Source organism: Mauremys reevesii, linkage group 9, assembly GCF_016161935.1.
Source record: "Mauremys reevesii isolate NIE-2019 linkage group 9, ASM1616193v1, whole genome shotgun sequence".
In the NCBI taxonomy this organism is placed as follows: domain Eukaryota; kingdom Metazoa; phylum Chordata; order Testudines; family Geoemydidae; genus Mauremys; species Mauremys reevesii.
The window spans coordinates 935,274-956,645 of NC_052631.1; the positions used below are offsets into that span (position 1 = coordinate 935,274).

At 44.4% G+C, this 21,372-nt stretch overlaps 1 protein-coding gene across 2 annotated transcripts in view; it reads left to right on the forward strand.

Moving 5' to 3' along the window:
• The window catches only part of ACAP2 (ArfGAP with coiled-coil, ankyrin repeat and PH domains 2), a 119,037-nt gene that overhangs the window by 91,902 nt on the left and 5,763 nt on the right, over window positions 1-21,372 (forward strand). For both annotated transcript variants that reach the window (XM_039486918.1, XM_039486919.1), the window contains 8 exons: window positions 195-264; window positions 1,502-1,596; window positions 5,089-5,273; window positions 6,096-6,188; window positions 11,933-12,120; window positions 12,428-12,537; window positions 17,067-17,177; window positions 17,446-17,507. In XM_039486918.1, coding sequence (XP_039342852.1) covers window positions 195-264; window positions 1,502-1,596; window positions 5,089-5,273; window positions 6,096-6,188; window positions 11,933-12,120; window positions 12,428-12,537; window positions 17,067-17,177; window positions 17,446-17,507 — 914 coding nt within the window. The remainder of the gene's footprint in view (window positions 1-194; window positions 265-1,501; window positions 1,597-5,088; window positions 5,274-6,095; window positions 6,189-11,932; window positions 12,121-12,427; window positions 12,538-17,066; window positions 17,178-17,445; window positions 17,508-21,372) is intronic.

Sequence of the window (21,372 nt, forward strand, 5' to 3'; positions counted from 1 at the left end):
GTCAAAGCATTGCTTCATCATAAGGTGTTTTTCCATCTTGTAACGTGGGAGGCAAGATTAGAGACCCCTGCATGCAGATAGAATTAAGAGAACCGCTTGATCTGCAAGAGGGACTAGTAAGCCTGCCTAACATAAGACAGTCTGTTGGCATACAGTAGTTCTGTATTAATGTGAGGCTTTTTTTCCCTGTTTAGGAGTCTAGGAGTCCACTTTTCAAAAGTTAGATCCTTAACACTAGATACATGGGAGCCCGAACTTCTAAAGGTACGGTAATCCTTTGAGAAAAGAGTTCTAAAAATGATAGTAATAGTTTGTAGCAGGAATTGAATTTTGTGTCTAATTGTTGGTCTAGAGCTAGTGCTTGGAAATGACTGTTGGCTCGGAACAATGAGTCGTGGACCAAGTAGCCTTGGAAAGTGAAAGAGGATTATCATATTTTTATTCACAGCATTTTCAACCTGATTTAAGCACAATAGCTAATGAAATGTGAGTTACAAACCCAAGCCCAACATCATTTGGGGGGGAAAAAAAGGATTCCAAGGCTTTGCTTGGTATAGAATATTGCTGTTCAAGACATTACTACAATTGCTTCAGATTTCATTGGGGGGGGGGGGGGAGGGCGGGTTATGTGTATGTACATATTTATCAGAATGGTGTGATTAAGATCCAGTGTCACGGGATGACACTTGTGCAGTTGGATAGCTGGGCCAAAGCATTTGTTTCTAGCTAGGATGGTTCACAAGTTACTGGGCCTTACTGCTTTTCTACTCCTAAAGAATAACCCGGTAAAAATAGCAGCAGGGATGAGGGTGCAGATTTCATTGTGTTTGTCGTGCATTTCCACCTCCAATGTGTTCATTTTACAATTAAACACGTCCTGCCCCTTTAAAAGCCAGGTTAGCAATCTCTGTCTAGGTCTGAGAGTCAAGCTGTGTTCTTTCCTTCTGGCACACCACTGCCCATAACAATTCTGCAAGGGAAATTCTGCTTGATGTGACACCTGTGCAGCCTCTGTGCCATCAAGGGTTTGTACAGGTGTAAGTGATTGGAGCTGATTCTGTTGATGTATGGGATGGACTAGAACTCAGTGGATTGCCTCTTAGGTGTGCAGGCTCTGCAGGACTAAGAGGAGTATGTTCAGTAAAAGGTATTTTTGTGAATTAAGTGTGCAGGTATGGCTGAGTGAATAAAAGGAGAGTGATTTTTACATAAGCACTTTTCAGAATATAATTGCACTTTACCCTGCTGCTAGTCCCTTGTAGTGCTTTTTTGGTACTTGCCATTTACCAACCCAAACAATTTGTTCATCACCTCATTTGGAAGTCTGTTCTCTCTTGTTCACCACTTGTTTCACTAGCCCTCCCCTGACAAGGTTTGTTAACAAACTATTGTAAATGAAAGATCTCAAGAGGCCCAAACGCTGTGGTGACGGGCGAGGTATGAATTTCACTCAGAGAGTTAATGCCTTTTATAGTTGTGCTGATATTTTCTTGTCTTGTAGCTGATGTGTGAATTGGGGAATGATGTCATCAATAGAATCTATGAAGCAAAAGTTGAAAGAATGGGAGTTAAGAAGCCACAACCTGGAAGCCAACGGTAGTGATTTAGTTTGGTTTTACTGATCTTCCTGTAACTAGTGCTATAAATGTTCTCCATGTAAACTCTCTGCATTGTCACTTAGCACAAATAACTGAATTTTGTCTTTGTCTTGCTCGTTTTGCACCATTGCTCCTTAGGGTCAAATGCCTAATGGCTTCAGGTTCTCTTCATCACTATTGCTGCAATCCCCTGTGGAACAGGCTATTTCTCTGTGCTGCCATTCAGCAGCCCAGCATTTACTGGGGCGAGGAAGTGAGTCTGCTTTTCACTGACATGCTTATCCAGGAAATTCTCAAAACTAACTTGATTCATGGAAGCTGCTTATGGTGGAGGCTAAAGCTTTTGTGTTCTCATCAGCACTCCACGAGATCTTCCCTTTTGGCCTTCTGCTTAGCTCCTTTCACCCTTTCTCCAGTCTCTTCCCCCTTGCCTCTCCTCACTCCCCAAATCCTGTCATTCTTTCTCCTCCAGCCTTAGGCTGTGTCCACACTACAGACCTTACAGAGCCCAGCTGCGCCACTGTGAGGGGTCTCGTGTAGCTGCTCTGTGCTGGTAGGAGAGAGCTTTCCCACTGGCATAAGTATACCACCCCCACCGAGCGGCAGTAGCTATGTCGGGGAGAGCATGTAACAGCACTGTAGCACTGTCCACACCGGTGCTTTTGTTGGTGAAAGTTAAGTCGGTCAGGAGTGCGTTGTTTTTTTTTCACGCCCCTTGCCAACAAAAGTTTTCCCGACGAAAGTACTAGTGTAGACAAAGCCTTACTTTGGCCTCCTCCACCTTCTCTTCAATCTCCTGGCAGTTCTCCTGTTCATTAATTTCTCCCTCAGCTCCCTCTCTGCCACCATCTCTTTGCTGCTGACAGCATTTGTTATGACCCTAGCTCTCCTGGCATAGCTGTTATCTCTAGGGTAACCAGATCACAACACCAAAATATCAGGACACATTGGGGTGCTGTCAGCCCCGCTCACAGTCCACTCCTGCTTCTCCCAGGCTCCGCTCCAGGTGTCCCCGTGTCCCGTCCCCCCCCCGCACGACCTTCCTCATCCCCTGGCCTCCTGCTGGCTTGCTGCATCCCTCCTCACTGCCCCCACCCACCGCTTGCTCACCTCTTCACCCTCCCCACCCGCCACTCGCCTCTTCACTCACCCCTATGGCACCGACTTCCCCTCTGCCAGGTGGGCGCTCGCCCACCCCCGCCTCTTCCCACCCAAGAATCTGCCCTTGCTCTGCCCCCATTCCACTCCCTTCCCCCAAGTCCCCACCCCTGCCTTGCCTCTTCTCCACCTCCTCCCCGAGCGTGCCACATCCCTGGTCCTCCCCCCTCCCTCCTGGAAAGCGCTAAGCGCTGCCAAACAGCTGTTAGGCGGCAGGAAGCGCTGGCGGGCGGGGGGGAGCGGGGGACGCAGTGCGCTGGAGGGAGGAGGGAGAAGGAGGCAAGGAGAGGGGAACTTGGCTGCAATTTTTCTCTGTGGGTACTCCAGCCCCGGAGCACCCATGGGGTCACCACCTCCCTCCCGCTCGCCTCCTTACCTTAATATCCGGACAAATGGTATCCTGATTGTACATTGATAGGGACGCGGGACAAAGTGTTAAATAGCGGGACATCTGGTCACCCTAGTTATCTCCTGCCAGCTGCTCCCTCCCAGCATTCCTTCCCTTGTTCGTTTCCTTCTGGAGCTCTCACACTGTCTCCAGCAAAGCTACTATATCTCATACCCTCTCCTCCTGCGTTGTGAACATGTGACTGATCCCTGGAATGCAGTTTGCACAGATCCCTCTGGTGCCCCCACTGCCAAGGACACTGTTGCCTTCTGTTGACCCTTTCAGCTTTTCTTTATTTTTCTGCCCTGTCCAAATCCTTGCCTTACTCCTCCAGGAGGCCGTCATTGGCCATCCTTCTCCTGTGCTGATGCCAATTCCCTAGTTTTCCCCTTTTCTCAGTCCCCAGCCCTTAAGCTGAGGGACTTCAACTTTTTATACTGATGACAGTCTGACTCCAGGGCTACTCACTTCCTCGCCTGCAGCTATGAAATACACCCCTACCATTTATCTCTGCCACTCCATGACTGACCACCTCCTCACAAAACACTGCTCCTTTCTGAGGCCTCCGCATCAGGGTTCCCTGTCATTGCAACCATTCAATGCTGGTCCTCTTCCTCCACTCTACTCCTTCAGGCATGGTGACTACTCTCTGCTGCTCTTGCTTTCTCTTTCCTTCTCAGAGCTCCCTCCTCTCCTGACTCCATGGCTGTGGCCTTCAGCTCCACCTTACCTAGACGTGGCTTCTTGATTCCTGGCATCCACCATTCTGGCTGCCAAAACCAACACCAGCCCTGGATCTTTCCCCGCTCTCACTCTGCAAAGTACCACTAGTGGAAGTCTCGTGGAAAATTTCATCCTCTTTCGTCAGTGCTGCTTTGTTCCTTGCCCCATACAGTACTTCCTTTCTGTCCTCTTTTTTTATTCTCCACCACACATTCACTCTAGCTTCTTCTCAACAACCTTCAAGTAGGTATTTCTGATCCTGCCACTCTGTCTCCTCTCATTCCTCACTATGAAGCACGGGAAAAGCTGTCCCCAATCATATATACTAGGTCTCCAGTCTTTCATTTTGTGGGCCACTTTATAAGAGAGCTCTTTGTAGAACACTTCCATACCCAAATTCCAGTTCCCTGCTGCGTGTTCTTACACAGTTCATGCTCTGGACCGCCACGCTTTGCAGATCACTCGTGGTGCGTGGACACTAGAAAACCACTGCTGCAGGATGCTTGACATCATTCCCACTAGTGTTTTAGCTATTCTTTAGTAAGTCCAGTGATGGTGGTTTCATCACCCTTTCATTTATTCCTGTACTTGATTGCTCTTCCTTAGCTCGTGCCTGAAAGGTGGCTGAAAAATAAAATTACCTGTTTGTCTCGGCCACAAATGCGGTATGTACATGGTGATGGCACCCTGAGGTCAGGGAAGAGAGCATTTCAGTGTAGGTTATGCTGCAGCTGCCTACTTTTCACCAACCATCATTCATCACTCACATGTCCAGTCCTTATAATCTCTTAACTTTCCCAGGCATAACATTAATATTTACATAAAAATCTAAATGGACAGTATTTTATTAAGTTGCTGCTACATGTATAAAGATGCAGTACGCAGCTGTATGACACACTATCATGGGAGTGTAAGCTATTGTAAATACTGAATTTGGGTTTCTTACAACTTTTTGTTCATTCACTCAACATTCTCAAAAACTCTTCTCTTGGGCTGAAACGGATGCAGGCTTACTTCCAGAGCGAACTTTAAATCTGTTCAAGAATTTTGCATTTCAGAGAGCTAGAAAATATTGTCTTCAGCTTTCTTAAAATTATTTTACATGCAAATAACGAAGAGGCTGAACTGCAATACTTGGATAATGGCTTTAATCTGAATATGTGCACCACTTACTGTGTTCAGTAACGTTAATATAACTTCACTGACGTTTGTCTATGCCAGGCAGGAGAGAGAGGATTATATCAGAGCAAAATACGTGGAAAGAAAATTTGTGGAGAGACAGCCTGTATCAGTATCTCCTCCTGAGCATGGAACAAAAGTTCGACCTCAAAGTCAGGAGGAAAATATGCACAACATCCCTGAAAAATCACCGTTGGCAGGTGAACAAGTCACAGCTTCTCCCACAGGTATTTACAGCCCTCTAGCCTTGTATCTATTAGCATGTTCTTTTAAAATGTGTTACTGGTGGTATTCTCTTTACTGAGATAGCAATTCAGTAAATAAAAGCCAGAACTGGGTCTCAATTGTTCAGTCTTTTTCAGAGGCTCAGGGGAAAAGTAATACTTGCCCTGGAGTGTGTTTGATTTTAAGGGGGAGGAGCATCTTAAATTCAGAAATGTACTAACCACCGTCTTTCCTCCCTATTTTTATCCTCCTAAACTTTCCCAATAACTTCTCCCTGCCCTTTCCCCTCCTTGCTGCCTGCTTTGTGCTTTGCTAACTTGCATGTCCCCAGCGGTTGCTGTAAGTAGCGACGAGGTGAGGCGGGAGTCTCTGTTCTGTCCTGATGAGCTAGATTCACTCTTCTCCTACTTTGATACCTCTTCAAAACTGCGTAGTAGTAAGTACTACTCTCATGGTGGGTTCAGCATCTGCACTCGTAGTCCATTTTGTGGTGTGGCCATCTCTCTATCTGTAGTCCATTGTCTCCAAGCTATTGCATTGCTTCATGTTTCCATGAAATAATTTAAGCTTTTGACTTATCCTGACCTCTTTCCTTTTTATAAAATGGTTGCAGGTTGAACCACTGTAAGTGTCTGGATCAAAAGTGCAGTTTCAGATTATTTCTTTGAATACATTAGAAATATTTACTAGTTACCACTGTTCCCTTAAAAATAACTGGTAATGAATTCAGGACTAAGTGAAGAGCTTGCTTTATTTTCATGTTGTCTGTGAGAGGTGGGTACCTTGGGAGCGTGAATTCTAATACATTTTTTTCCTAAAAACAGTAAGAAGCAATGATAGTGGGACCCAGCACAGTGCCGATGACAGTAGAGACCACCTCGCCTCCACCATCTCCACAAACAGTTTGTATGAGCCAGGTCTGTTTGATCTTGCACTTAAAGATGGGACTTAAGTGATTTCTTTTTCTGATTAAGAACATGCTAGCAAAAAGCAGACTGAGACTTGCTGGTCCCCGTAAATACTGGTGTATTACTAAGATTTTCCCCTTCCTGTTCCAAGTGCCATTTTAATATAGCTAGTAATTCCTGTGAGTGAGCAGCAGTATCATCTTTCACGCATTTTCCCTGTCTGCTATCCATTCTGCCTCTCAAGTGTGGTAGCAGGAAGGTAGCTGAATTCTTCTACATCCAACTGGAAGATGTTTTTCTGTCTCAGATAATACCAAACTGGAATTTCTTTACAGCATTTAGAGCAGTGCTGTTTTGACTGTTCTTTGAAGGAAGGCTTCTGGCATTAAAGACTTACATCTCTAGTTAACCACCATTCATAAAAATTGCAAATAGGTGTCCGGAGGAACATTTATCAATGGTTGAATATATATTGCATCCATGTGGATGGAATTCTGACTTACTCAGAAACAATGGGAACTTACTGACTGTACAGTTTTTGTTGGAGTCCAAAAGCAGAGCAATGAAACCATCAGAGCTGGGAGTTCCTTTAAAAGTTGCTCTTATTTCCCCAAGATACCTCCATTAGCCCAGCTAGTAAAAAGGGAAGAGTTTTCGGTACTGTCATTGGGCGGTCTGTGCCTGAAGCGCTCTGCTGCAGCATGATGAGCACACCTGCTTGATTTTCCCCTGCAGACTCTGTAGAAATAGTCTAGAGTCTCTTTCTGAGGACAAACAGCCCTTGCAGAAGTCCCATGTGCATAAATCATAACAAAACGTTCCATTCGCCAGAATTTCCCCAGCATCGTCCAAACGGTTGGTGCAACACACAGCTCCAGCGCCCCTCATGAGGTCTTAGCCCTGTGGTGCGGCCCTGGTGCCCTTCACCAGGCCCCAGTCCACACTTCCATATGGAGTGCAACTCCGCTCTTCTCAGCAAGCACCTGGCAGCATCTGTCACTCTCCGTAGCCCTCGCACGGTTCCCCTGGGTCCAACTCTCCAGCATGGAGCCATTAGCCAATGAGAGGAGAGAGAGCTCAGTGGTTTGAGCATTGGCCTGCTAAACCCAGGGTTGTGAGCTCAATCCTTGAGGGGGCCACTTAGGGATCTGGGGCAAAAATTGGTCCTGCTAGTGAAGGCAGGGGGCTGGACTCGATGACCTTTCAAGGTCCCTTCCAGTTCTAGGAGATTGGTATATCTCCAATTATTACCTATTACCTTAGCCTCTCCCCTGCTCTCAAGCCCTGGCTCTCTGGCTTCGGGGACAGACTAGCAAACCTCCGTTGCTGCTCTGTTTGCCTTCAGCTTTCCCCCCAGGAACCACCTTCTGCTTCCTTCTGGGACCATCCCACAGCCCTGATCCTTGGCAGCTCTCCCCTGTCCCTGACTCCCACGCAGGCAGCTGATTCGTCAGCTCTCTCTGTGCATCTCCCTAGTCTGTTAGGGCTCGTCTACACCGGCAGTTAACAGCGCTGCACCTTTCTCGCTGAGGGTGTGAAAAAACACCCCCGAGAGCAGCAAGTTGCAGCGCTGTAAAGCGCCAGTGTAGACAGCGCCCCAGCGCTGGGAGCCGCACCCCTTGTTGAGGTGGGTTTTTAGAGCGGTTTTTCTCCCAACGCTGCACTGTGACCACACAAGGCACCCTAAAGTGCTGCCACAGCCCTGTAGTGTTGCCAGTGTAAATTCGCCCTTGTAGCTCCAGGTGCTGCCACACCCTCCTGATTGGCTAAATGGGCGTGTTGCCCTGAGGGAAGAATCACTTCCTAATCCCAGAAAGTGATGATCTGGTCAGATGTGCTTCAGTCTGGAAACCCACGTCACAATATACCCGTAGGGCAGAGAGACCAGGGCAGCAGGAAGGCTGCTGTATGGTTGGAGGGGAAGGACAAGAGCCATTCAGCTCTCCCCCTCCTCCCCCAGCCCCCAACAGCGGGCTGAGTAGACACCTGGAGGCAGAGAAGCCTTTTCCTCTTCTTCTGCCCCTTTAGCTCCCCGTACACTTTCCATATCTGCTCTGGGCTGTACGTGTTTGGGAGTGGGGCGGGGCTGGGTGGTGGTATTACAGAACGTCCAAGTTACCTCTCCCTGCCGCTGTTCACCTGGAGCCCAGCCAGTCTGGGCTGATCAAACGTTCCCCTGCTGAAATAGGGGGTGGGGCAGTCCTGGGTTCCAGGTCATCTTTTTTAGCACAGTCCTATAGCATTTTGCAGCAATTCTGGCTGGGATCTAGGGCTGTGTCAGTAAACCCTTTGCCCCAGAAGGGAGCAGACTCAGGCTGTGTCTACACTGCACTTTCATCGGTAAAACTTGTCTGTCAGAGGTGTGAGGAAAAACACATCCCTGACCAACAGAAGTTTTACCGATTAAAAGTGCCGGTGTGGACAGCGCTCTGTTGGCAGGAACGCATCTCTTGCTGCCAAGCCTCCACCCCTCGCTGGGAGTGGTTTTATTTTGTTCTCCTGCCAACAAAGAGTGGCTACACTGCATGTCTTACAGTGCAAGGCTTCAGCGGCACAGCCGTGCTGCTGTAAGGTGTGCAGTGTAGACACAGTCTTAGAAATCTTCTCGTGATGCCTGTGTTGCTGAAACATGTCAGGCATCATTTTGGCAACGTGAATGCTACTCTTACTTTTGTTCACTTGATCACCAAAGATACCAGTCATAATTGTTTCCCACCTGATGGATCTGTGTGTCTGACATTCAGACAGCTCAGATTTCTGAATGTCCATGTGTCTGAAGATGGGCTACCCCTTGCTGCGATGGTGAATGATACAGCAGCCAGCCACTGCTTTGCCATGCCATCCCCTCCCCAGCCCCTGGATGGGACTGGAAGCTCCCTTCAGCGCTTGATGCTGACTTTGCCCTTTGCTTGCTGATCTCAGATGACTTGGTTGCTTTCTCTGTAATTCTTTTGTCAGTTAATTGCTGACTGAGGGCATGTCTACACTTGCCTTTTAAAGCGGAAAAAGTCCTTTTTTGCGCAAAAACTGTGGGAGCGTCTACACTTGTCAATGACTTTTTGCAGTGAAACTGTTTCACCGTAAAAAGAAAACCACCTCCATGAGAGGCGTACAGCTCTTAGGGGTGGTGCTTTTGCTGTGATGTGCAAGTGAAGACATGGCCTTCCTGTTTACAGGGCTTTTAGCCTCCTCAGGATATCCCACAACGCCTAGGTGACCACTATGTAGTAAGGTAGTAATTGGAGATATACCAATCTCCTAGAACTGGAAGGGACCTTGAAAGGTCATCGAGTCCAGCCCCCTGCCTTCACTAGCAGGACCAATTTTTGCCCCAGATCCCTAAGTGGCCCCCTCAAGGATTGAACTCACAACCCTGGGTTTAGCAGGCCAATGCTCAAACCACTGAGCTATCCCTCCCCCCTCTGGCCAGCAGCTCTGCTGTTCTGACGCCTGGTAAACAGACATCCGCCCTTCCCCCTGTAAAGCCTTGGGAACTTTGAAACTCCCGTTCCTGTGTTCTTGGCAAGTGCTCACTTATCTGGCCAGGTGACAATGCCTGCTCCATGGAGCAAACGATCCCCTGCTTGGAGCAATGCTGAGCTCCTGGAGCTGATCAGTGTTTGGGGAGAGGAGGCTGTGCAGGGACCCAGGATGCCCCGTGATCACTCACCTCCATTCCCACAAGACCAGTCGTCAAAATGGAGAGAGCTGCACTGTGGGACAGCTGCCCTCAGTGCGCTGCTCTCATAGGAGGGAAGTGCTGCCCATGTGAATACTCTGACGCCTGAGGAATTAAGTGAGTACACAGGCCAGTGCTTCACTTTCACCGGTTCCCTATCACCTGTGAAGCTTACAGCGCAAAAACTCTGCAAGTGTAGACCTATCTTTAAAAGAACAAGGAGAACTTGTGGCACCTTAGAGACTAACACATTTATGGTGGGATGGAAATTGTTGAAATCATGAAGTTGATGGATTTCCACTTCATACGGCTAAATGCAGTGCCTTGCATGGTGACAGGTTTCAGAGTGGTAGCCGTGTTAGTCTGTATCAGCAAAAAGAATGAGGAGTGCTTAGTTTTCTTTTATTTACAAGCCTGACTGCTAGAGTGAGGCCAAGCTCAGTCAGTGTGGTGAGACTTCGACGTGCTGTGTGTCTGTGATGCGTCTTATTTGTTGGGGCTTTTTTAGATCGTTTCAGTTCTGATCATTGGTTTGTTACATTTGGGGAATGACCTCAGCGGTTGAGCGGTGTCACCCAGGTACAGGTCATAGCCTCCAGTGCCTGTATTGGATTGGCATGTAGGGTCGCCTCTTGCAGCCAGATCCTGGAGTGAATGCCGTTTTGTGGCAAGCCTCCCCAATGCATCCCATAAGTTAACACCAGCATGGTGCACTGAGCCTCAGGGAAGGAGCCCTGGAAACACGGTTAGCTCTCTGGGTTGGAAAGTGGTGCTTCAGAGCAGAGCTGGCCTGATGGGCCCAGAAGCACTGGTCAGCATCTTTGTAGCTATTCTTTGTTCCATAGGTCAGAGCTGAAGGGCTGTGTCCAACTATCATCTCTGAGTCTTGATGTTTCACCCCCTTAAACCTTCCTCAAGGTGTACATCAAGGCTGCTTATTCCTGTCATGCACCTCTCTTGTCTGGACTTCCCAGACAGGCTTTTTATTCACTCTAGTCTGCTCGGGGAATTGTGCAGGAGGTCAGACTAGATTGCAGTGCTCCCTTCTGGCTTGGAATCTGTGCATCTCGGTGCAGTTCCCTTGGGTCAGGCTGGTGGATCCGTAGCAGCATAGCCATGTCACTAGTGTGGTTGCACCAAGGCATCTGGTATCTCTTGCATCCAGTCTTTCTTTTTTCCTTTTCTTTAATTTGTCACAAGTATCCATATTCATGCCATGCTGAAGAGCTGTCTGACCTCATTTTTTCCCTGTTATTCCCAACTAGGCTTACAGCTTGAAAGCTCTGTTATGCACTTTGGTCAGAGGGCAAGTCTGCAACTGTTGCTAGACTAGCTCCTGTGCAGTGGAGTTGCAGGGCAGCCACATGCAGTTCTCATGTGTGTACAAAGCATCATTGCGTGGACTCACTATCATGGCACAAATCCTGGTTTGTGCTATCTGCTCAACAACCATTTTCTGGGTTGAGTACACAAACTCTGCTTCCAGGTAGTGCGTGTGTGGTCGTTGGTTTTGTTTTGTTTGTTTGCTCTGAATATGCCAATAAATAATCTTACCTTTCTATTTAAAACTTCGCATTACTGTTTGTTTATGCATTGTATTGACACTAGGTGGTTCCTTTGACACCTGTTTCTACTAGGTTACCTTAATAGCAAGTTTCTGTATATTACTAGTTAAGACTTTTTGTATGGATGCATCCCTGGAGCTCTTCAGTTTCCTTTACAAGTTGTATCTTGGGAGAAAAGAAAATTTCTTGGCTGTGATTCTTCTCTGAAATTAGATACAATAGCTAGATTAATGAGCGATGTTCCACAAGTACTAATAACTTGGTGGTTATTAGTAGTTTTGAATGGAACCACAAAGTGACTTTTATTGGCTGATGGAACTTAGCTGTGGCCATCTGTGTTCCCTGATGGCAAGATGGTTCAGTGGCTCCAAACACTGTTCTGCGAAGTCTGAGCTGCCATGTGCCAGAGGCACGGATTTGCAGTGTGGAGTGATCTATTTCTGTATTCTGAGTGTATTCATTAGCTTCTGAGAGCAAGAATTACAGATAATTAATCTTCTTCCTTTCAGAAGGAGAAAAGCGAGATTCTTCTGTGTTTCATGATTCGAAACAGCTTCATCCAGGACTGCAGCTGTATCGAGCTGCCTATGAGAAGAACCTTCCTGATATGGCAGAGGCATTGGCCCATGGAGCTGATGTAAACTGGGTCAATACAGAAGAAAACAAAGCGACACCACTGATCCAGGCAGTCTTGGGGGTATGTGAATTACTGCATCTTGATTCCTGGGGGGGAAACAGTAGAAATATCTCAGGATAAGTGATAACAGCTAAGTATTTGCATTGCAGTCTAATGATAGCATTTGATTTGTGGTACCAAAGTTGACTATAAAATTACCTTCCTTTCTCAAAGTTCTCTGAACATTTCTATGTTACTGACCTGGTTGAGACCATATACGCTGCCAGTACTTAAATGTGATATTTGAGGTCAAATCCTCCAAAGGCAGAATTTGGCCTTGGTTCTAAAGGGTTAAGCATTGAATTGGTCTTTTGTCTTTGCTCCTTAGGGCTCATTGGTTACTTGTGAGTTCTTACTGCAGAATGGTGCCAATGTAAACCATAGGGATGTGAAAGGGAGAGGACCACTACACCATGCCACAGTCTTGGGGCACACTGGGTAAGACACTGCTGCAGCACTGGTTGAACACCCATTCTTCCCTATATTAGTTGATTTGCAAATATACTAATTACGTTTTCAGCATTTCCTGGCATTTTAATATCTGTTGAATAACTGAGTAGTTCTTCTTAAGGACATCCTGACTTGGGGGCACGGCCTCTTTCCAAACTAGCATTTTCATTCATTAACAAGCCAAGTATTGGACTGTAAAGGGCTAGACTGAAAAGCCCAATGTCCTTTATGTATTAAACGATATTTTGAAATACATCCCATGTTCTTCCGTTACTAGTTGCTGCTAACTCCTGAGGAGCACTGCACTTCTTACGAAAGTGACAAACAGCTAGAACGGGAGTAGAGGGGGCCAGAACAGTCTGATTCCTTCCTGCCAACACACACTGCTCTGCCAGTGCACCTCACTTGTGTTCGAACCTCACCAAGTACAGTGGGGCACAATCTATGACTGAGGCCCCTACATGCTACTGCAATAAAAATAAGAAGTAGAAAATAATAGTCTGACCTGCAGTGTCCCTGCTGTACGTATGCTTGAACTGCTGCCAAGAGACTGCCAGGCTTGCCAGACTGTCACCTCATCCTGGGAGAGTTTTGACGAAGGGAAGAAAAGCCGAGTGCTTTCCCTAGTGTAGGTGAAGGGCCCCCAGTGCCAGGCAGCTGAACAGGATTTCAAAAAGCAACTCTCCACTGCTACAACCAGGCGCCCGACTCTAAAGACTCTTCAGCATCTACATTATATCTTGTTTTGTGCTGCGCAGTGGTTGTTCTTTCGCAACATGCTGTAGGTGGGTGGCCAGATTTCTGGCATGTAAAATTAAAAAGATTGTAGAGGAGCTTTTAAACTAAGGGCTGAGGGAAGCTGACAGGTGCGGAGGAGCAGCTGGTTCCGACAGAGACATCCCTTAGGGGAGGATTTATTAAAGAGGATGCTCTATATCCTAGTAAAGAGGAGAGGATAGAAGTTGATAAAATACAGGCAGGAAATGAAAAGAGACAGTAAGACAAAAAGAGGCCCATTCAATTGTATCAGGTGAAGGCAGACAACTAAATGTTGACCAGTTTTGCAAGTGCTTGTATACAAAAGCAAGAAGGCTAAATACTAAGATGGGTGAACTTGAGTGCCTGGTATTAAATTTTATTTTTTAGTAGTTTACGTTTAACCCAACACTATACTGTATTTGCCTTTTTTTTTTTTTTGGTGGGGGAGGAGGGTGGGGGGGGACTCTGCTCCTGCTGCAGCCTGATTGTGTACTTCTGGTTCCAAATGAGGGGTGTGGTTGACCGGTCAGTTTGTAACTCTGGGTTTCGTAACTCTGAGGTTCTGCTGTATAGAAATGATGGGAGTAGGTTGCACTGATGGGAGTAGGTTGCACTGATGGGAGTGGCACTATGCGTGAAAGAAAGCTGAGTCAAATACAGTAAAAATCTTAAATGAATCAAACTGTACCATAGAATCTCCTGGAATTTCTATCCATAGCTTGAACAATAAGAGTATAGCAGTAGGAATATACCACGGACCACCTGACCAGTGATTGTGAAATGCTCAGGGAGGTTAGAGAGGCTACAAAAAAACCCCAAGCACCCCCAATAATAATGGGCGATTTCAACTGTCTCCATATTGTTGAGGAGCATGTCACCTCAGGGCAGCATGCAGAGATAAAATGTCTAGACACCATTAATGGAGCAGCTAGTCCTGGATGCCACAAGAGGAGAGGCAATTCTTGATTTAGTCCTAAGTGGTGCATAGGCTCTGGTCCAAGAGGTGAATACAGCTGAACCGCTTGGTAACAGCAACCATAATGTAATTAAACTTAACATCGTTGTAGGGGAGAAAATGCCAAAGAAACCCACCACAGTAGCATTTAACTTCAAAAAAGGGAACAACACAAAAATGAGGCGGCTAGTTACACAGAAATTAAGGGGTCCCAAGCTGCATGGAGTTTTTTTTTTAAACATCAGAGTAGAGGTGCAAAGTGTATGTATACTGGGCGGGGGGGGGGGGGGGAGAGAGGACACCCCCACCCCCCAAAAAAGCCACCATGGCTAAAGAGAGTAAAAGAGGCAGTTAGAAGCAAAGAGGCATCCTTTAAAATTGGAAGTAAAATCCTACTGAGGAAAATAAAGGAACATAAACTCTAATGATTCAAGTGTAAAAGTATAATTAGGCAGCCCAAAAAAGAATTTGAAGAGCAACTAGCAAACGACAAAAATTTAATGGCAAAAGTTGGTTTTAAGAAGATTAGAAGTAGGAAGCCCGTCAAACAATCAGTGGGACTTCTGGACGGTTGAGATGCTAAAGGAGCACTCAAGGAAGATGAGGCCATTGCGAAGAAGCTAAAAAGAATTCTTTGCATCGGTCTTCACTGTAGAGAATGTGAGGGAGATTCCCACACCTGAGACCTTTTTTAGGTGACGAGTCTGGGGAGCTGTCCCAGATTGAGGGGTCAGTAGAAGATGTTTTGGAATAAATTGATAAATTAAACAGTAATAAGTCACCAGGACCAGATTGTATTCACCCAAGAGTTCTGAAGGAACTCAAACCTGAAATTACAGAACTACTAACTTTGGTGTGTAACCTATCACTTAAATCAACCTCTGTACCAGATAACTGGCAGATAGCTAATGTAACATCAATTTTTAAAAAAGGCTCCAGAGTCGATCTTGGTAATTTCAGGCCAGTGAGTTTAACTTTAGTACCAGGCAAATTGCTTGAAAGTACAGTAAATAAAATAGAGAAAGACGAAGATATGGTGGAAGAGTCAATGCAGCTTTAGTAAAGGGAAATTATTTCTCACCGATCTCCTAAAATTCTCTGAGGGGTGTCAGCAAACGTTGGACAAGGGTGATCCAGTGGCTATAGAATACTTGGACTTTCAGAAAGCCTTTGACAAGATTCCTCACCAAATGCTCTTAAGCAAAGTCATGGGATAAGGCGGAAGGTCCTCTGATGGATTAGTAACTGATTAAAAGATAGGAAACAAAGGGTAGGAACAAATGGCCAGTTTTCACATTGGGGACAGGTAAATAATGGAGGTCTCCCAATGATCTGTACTGGGACCAGTGCGGTTCAACATATTCATAAATGATCGGGCAAAGGTGGTGAATAGTGAAGTGGAAAAGTTTGCATTTGATACTGAATTACTCAAGATAGTTAAGTCCAAAGCTGACTGCAGAGAGCTACAAGGGGATCTTATTAAACTGAGTGGGCAACAAAATGGCAGATGAAATTCAATGCTGATAAATGCATAGTAATGCACATTGGAAAACATAATCCCAGCTATGCATACAAAACTATGAGGTCTAGATTAGTTATCACTGAAGAAAGATCTTGGAGTCATTGTGAATAGTTGTCTGAAAACATTTGCTCAATGTGCAGCAGCAGTCAAAAAAGCTACCAAAATGTTAGGAACCACTGGGAAAGGGATAGATAAGATATTTTCTATCTTAATGCCACTATATAAATCTATGGTACTCCTATATCTTCAATATTGTGTACAGTTCTGGTCACCCCACCTCAAAAAAGATGTATTAGAATTGGAAAAAGTAAGAGAAGGGCAACAAAAATTATTAGGGATCTGGAACAGCTTCCATATGAGGAAAGATTAAAAAGATTGGGACTTTTCAGTTTAGAAAAGAGAGGATGTGGCATATTTGATTGAGGTCTATAAAATCATCAGTGGTATGAAGAGAGTGTATAAAGAAGTGTTTACCCTTTCTCATAACAGAAGAACCAGGGGTCACCCAATTAAATTAACAGGCTGCAGGTTTAAAGCAAACATAAGGAAGTACTTCTTCACCCAACGCACAGTCAACCTGTGGAACTCATTGCCAGGGGATGTTGTGAAGTCCAAAACTATAACTGTTCAAAAAAGCTACTAGATAACTTCACGGAGGATAGGTCCATCAATGGCTATTAGCTAGGATGGGCAGGGATGTAGCCCCATACTCTGGGTGTCCCTAAGCCTCTGACTGCCAGAAACTGGGAGTGGACGACAGGGGATGGATCACTTGATAATTGCCCTGTTCTTTTCATTCCCTCTGAAGCATCTGGCAGCAGCCACTGTCAGAAGACAGGATACTTGGCCTGATGGACCATTGGCCTAATATTGCCCATATGGTCATTCTTACATTCTTGTGAGGTCTTAAAGCCTTTGGTCCTACTGAGTGTTATCTCCAAAGGGAGGAGAGACCCCTTGTAAGAGTCTCCATTCCCTTAACCTGATCTGCAAGCTGCACCTGTGATATGTATCAAAAATTATTCCACAGCTCCATCTTAGTTTTGATTAAATTAAGAAATGACTTTCTGCACTATTGAAACCTTGGCATCATTTCAGATTGAGCTGATGGATTGAAGCTGTGTTGCTAGGGTTTGTGTAAAATGCACTTGGAAGGGATTTGAGATGTTCAGATTATTTTAGCTGGTTTAAACTAAACTGTATTGGATCCAGCTTGTTTGTCTGTAAAAATGATGTTTTTTTTCTGGTGGAAATTATGGAATAATGCCATTTCTTTAATAGGCAAGTGTGTTTATTCCTAAAACGAGGAGCAAATCAGCATGCCACTGATGAAGAAGGGAAAGACCCTTTGAGTATAGCTGTAGAAGCTGCAAATGCGGATATCGTAACTCTGTAAGTGTGTTTGATTAGGTTGAATTTCAGATTTTTTCCTGTATTGCTATACTCTGAGTCCTGTAAGCATATAAGAAATACGTGGATGGATTTATACCAGAATGGACAAACTCAAGGCAATCCAGAGAGAGAGGGCATAGTGTTCACTGGATGAACTGAAATAAGCCCTGTGTATCTTTCACTGATGAAACTCAGAAATGCATTATAGTTTGTACTATGTTATTTTCAATCTAGTCAAAATGGAATTTTTGTCTTTTCCAACCCATAGGTTACGTTTGGCGAGAATGAATGAAGAAATGCGGGAATCAGAAGGACTTTATGGACAGCCAGGTCAATACTCTACTAATAACCATACTGATATGCAGTATAAGAAATGCATTCAGGAATTTATTAGTTTACAGCTAGATGATTCATAGTTTTTGAGCAAAAGAAAATTAAAGTAGCTTCATATCACAGTGTTTTCATAAGCTACATTTGATTGAAGTGGACAGTTGTATACTCTAAACAGTCAAGTGTTAACAGGTTGAGGAGGGAGGGTGTTTGAAATTCATAGTTGTAGTGGTACATGTTAGCCCCGCTGTATGCAACTCTTTTTGCCGGTGGACCTCCACACCATCTGCTGTGCAGCTTTCTAGTAACGTCCTGCTGAAACCCAGGCAGTGTTTAGCTGCTGCCTTCTATCGGGATGATTCAACAGCAGTCAAGAGTTAATCTTATTACGGGATGTCTGTCTTCTCCATTAGAACCCCATTTCCTGAGGCCTACACAAAACATTCATACAAAATCACTATGGGCAGAAACATAAAAAGAAGGACTTCTTTTGCACTAATAATTTTTTTAAATGTTTTTTAAGTTGTACAGACATTAGACCAAACATTCATTTTTAAAGACACAGTTTTGTACTATACAACTAAACCAGTACATTAGAAAAAATTGGCAGGCATTTGGTCCAATTGGTATTAAAAAGCAAAAAATCCCACTTGGCATATATGTACTAATAGCTCGCGGGCAAACACTGCCATTGACACCCAAATGTCTAACCTTGTATTTATACAAACCACTTTTATTACCAGGGACTGACTTAAACTACTGCTAAAGGGAAGCAGTAATAGAAGTGAAGTTGGCTGACAAGCTATGGTGCTAGCTATTGTTAAATCTGATTTAAACGGACACCAGCCAGGGAATTTAGTTAAAGCAAAACCGTCCTGCTTCAGGGGCTCATTCCTGCAAAGTTCTAATCACTGTGGTGTTGATCCAACAAAGCACTTAAGTTTGTGCCATTCACTTCAAAGTGACTGCTTGTGCATAAGTGCTTTGCCAGCAGATCAAACCATAGACCAATATCCCATAAATATGCACATAAATCCTGCAAGATAATCCAGTATTCAGAAACCAAGGATTTTGTACCAGTATTTCCTAACAGACCTCCTAAGGATGGATTTTCAACCATAACTCTGAATTTTCTTGGAGTTGTGGTTTAAGTTAATATTAAAGGTTTTTGACATTAAACTTGGAAGAAACCACCAGTCAAAAATGATGCAGGCTCTTTTGCTGAGTAAAGGAAAGTCCATCCCTTTTTTGACTGACCAACATTCAGCCAATGACATTAACAGCTAACAAATTGTGTGCTGTTTGATTGACAGGTAACAGGAAACCTCCTAACTATTTAAAATGAAATTGAGAACTAAAGTTAAAGAAAAAAGAAATTACCATCTAATTTCAAAAGTGGAATGCATTTGCTTTGAGGCAAAATGCTTGAATTTGGTAGCTCCAAAGTAAAAACTTTTTTCTATAAATTTTGGCTAAATTAACTGGTGTGCCACAGGTGCAGAAGTGTTATAAATCAAAATTTGTATTTGTATAGTATGTAGAAAAAAGTGTTGCTACTGAAGGTTCCGGGACTTGCACTGGCTTTCGTTCATAACAAATACGGGCAAATTTTATTTACATAAAATGCACTGAATGTCTAACCTTTAACTTGAGGTGACTGAAAATGGGAAATGTCTTCCCCAGCTTTGTGTTCAAAGGATTTTTAAACAAAATTTTTTCAACCTGCTGGAAAACTCAGAAAACATAGAGATTTTTTTTATCAAAGACAATTTGAGGATTATCTCTTATTTGTGTTATGGCAGCATCTCCAAGCCCCAGCTGAGATTGGAGACCCCATTGTGCTGGGCATGGTACCTACAGTGAGAATCAGTTCCTGCTCAATCTAGATCAGCAAGACTGATAAAGGGAAAATAGAAGTGCAGAGAGGGGAAGTGACTTGTCTCAAATTATGCAGGAGGCCATTGACAGAACTTGGGTCTCCTGACTTGTGGTCCAGCAGCTCAGTCACCGGATCATGCTGCCTCCTTGGGAACTTTGTGACCAGCAGTATTTGATTAACTCAGAATATTTACAAATTATAACTAAAGATTTGAATGTTTTCAATGTTAATACATGTTAAGCCTGGCAAATTGTCATGTGAATTTACCAGCCCGAGCACAAAATATATTCACCTGGCCTTTACTATGATGATGAAGGCAACAACTTTGCAAGAGAGATGTATTTTAAAATGTCCTTGCCACCCTTACTCTAATAGTGCTCTACAGAGATGGTTCTGAAAAAGGTGATGGTATAATATTAGATTCTTTGATAATTTTCCTGGGATTGGGAGTTAGATGAGGGTAAGTGTGGTGTAAGAGTGTCCTGATGTAAGCATGGAGCGATGTGAAGTGGGTACTTTAAGGTATGTCTACACTGCAGTCAGAGGTGTGATTACAGCTCAGGTAGGCATACCTGTGCAAGCTTTAACGAGACTGTGTGGCTAAAAATAATGAGTGCGTGGTGGCACTGGCATTAGCCCAGACTGTACAAACCCACCTGGAACCTAGGGTACATATTTGTGTTGCTGGACTGCAGCAAAGATCTGTGTTGACAAGTTTTCACTGCTATTTCAAGCTGCATTAGCTAGATTAAAGTTACTGCGGGTATGCCTACCTGAGCTGCAGTCACACCTCCAACTGCAGTATGCACTTACCCATGCTATGAAGTAAGTGAAACCAGTGATTAGTTTAGCGAAGTAGCATCAACATTTCTGGTGTAAAAACATGATTGGTTTGAACTGTTGGATGGAACATACACATGACTTCGCATGGTACAATGGGTCTTCCACAATGTACTTTATGTAATGGGTATTAGCTGATTTAAACAGCTCATTCTACAAAATATGCATTGCTGGTGGTAGAAGCCATATTCTCCATGGGTACTGTTCCTTGTATAATGCTTGAGAATGCTTACCTCTTGGTGCTACAGAAAGCCTGTTACTAGGTGTCTGCTACCCTTTTTCCTGTCTTTTCTTAAATGTTCAATGTGTGCCTTGGAAGTTATTTTGCTGTTGAATGGTTAAGCAGTGATATAGTATTTTTGTACTAAAAATCTGCACTTTAGCTACATTTTGCTTAGAAAGGGACTTCCCAGATTTCAGTTTTAAACACTTTAAAATAATATTTACAAGGTTTACAGTATTAAGTATTTTCATGCAGTGTACAAACTTAAGGGACACTTTATTTTACTCGTCTATTTTTGTATGTGATACTTTTTTGTTATCATCCAAAATAGCCAAAAATAGAGCCAAAAATGTATCTTGCACAAACAGTTTTTCTTGAGGCAACATCAAAGAATCAAATGTGTTAATTGAACTGCAACACTAGTTCATCCATGGAATCAATTTCTACTGTGTTGTTGTTTTAATAACATGCATTAGACATGGTCAGCTCTGACTTGTGTTCTTTAGGGTATGTCTACACTACGGGATTATTCCAATTTTACAGAAACCGGTTTTTGGAAACAGATTGTTTAAAGTCGAGGGCACGTGGCCACACTAAGCACATTAATTCGGCGGTGTGCGTCCATGTACCGAGGCTAGCGTCGATTTCCGGAGCGTTGCACTGTGGGTAGCTATCCCATAGTTCCCGCAGTTTCCCACGCCCATTGGAATTCTGGGTTGAGATACCAATGCATGATGGGGCAAAAACAGTGTCGCGGGTGATTCTGGGTTAATGTTGTCAGACAATTCTCCCTCCGTGAAAGCAGCGGCAGACAATCGTTTTGCGCCATTTTCCCTGGATTGCCCGGGCAGATGCAATAACATGGCAGCCATGGAGCCCGTTCAGCCTTTTTTCACTGTCACCATATGTCTACTGGATGGTGC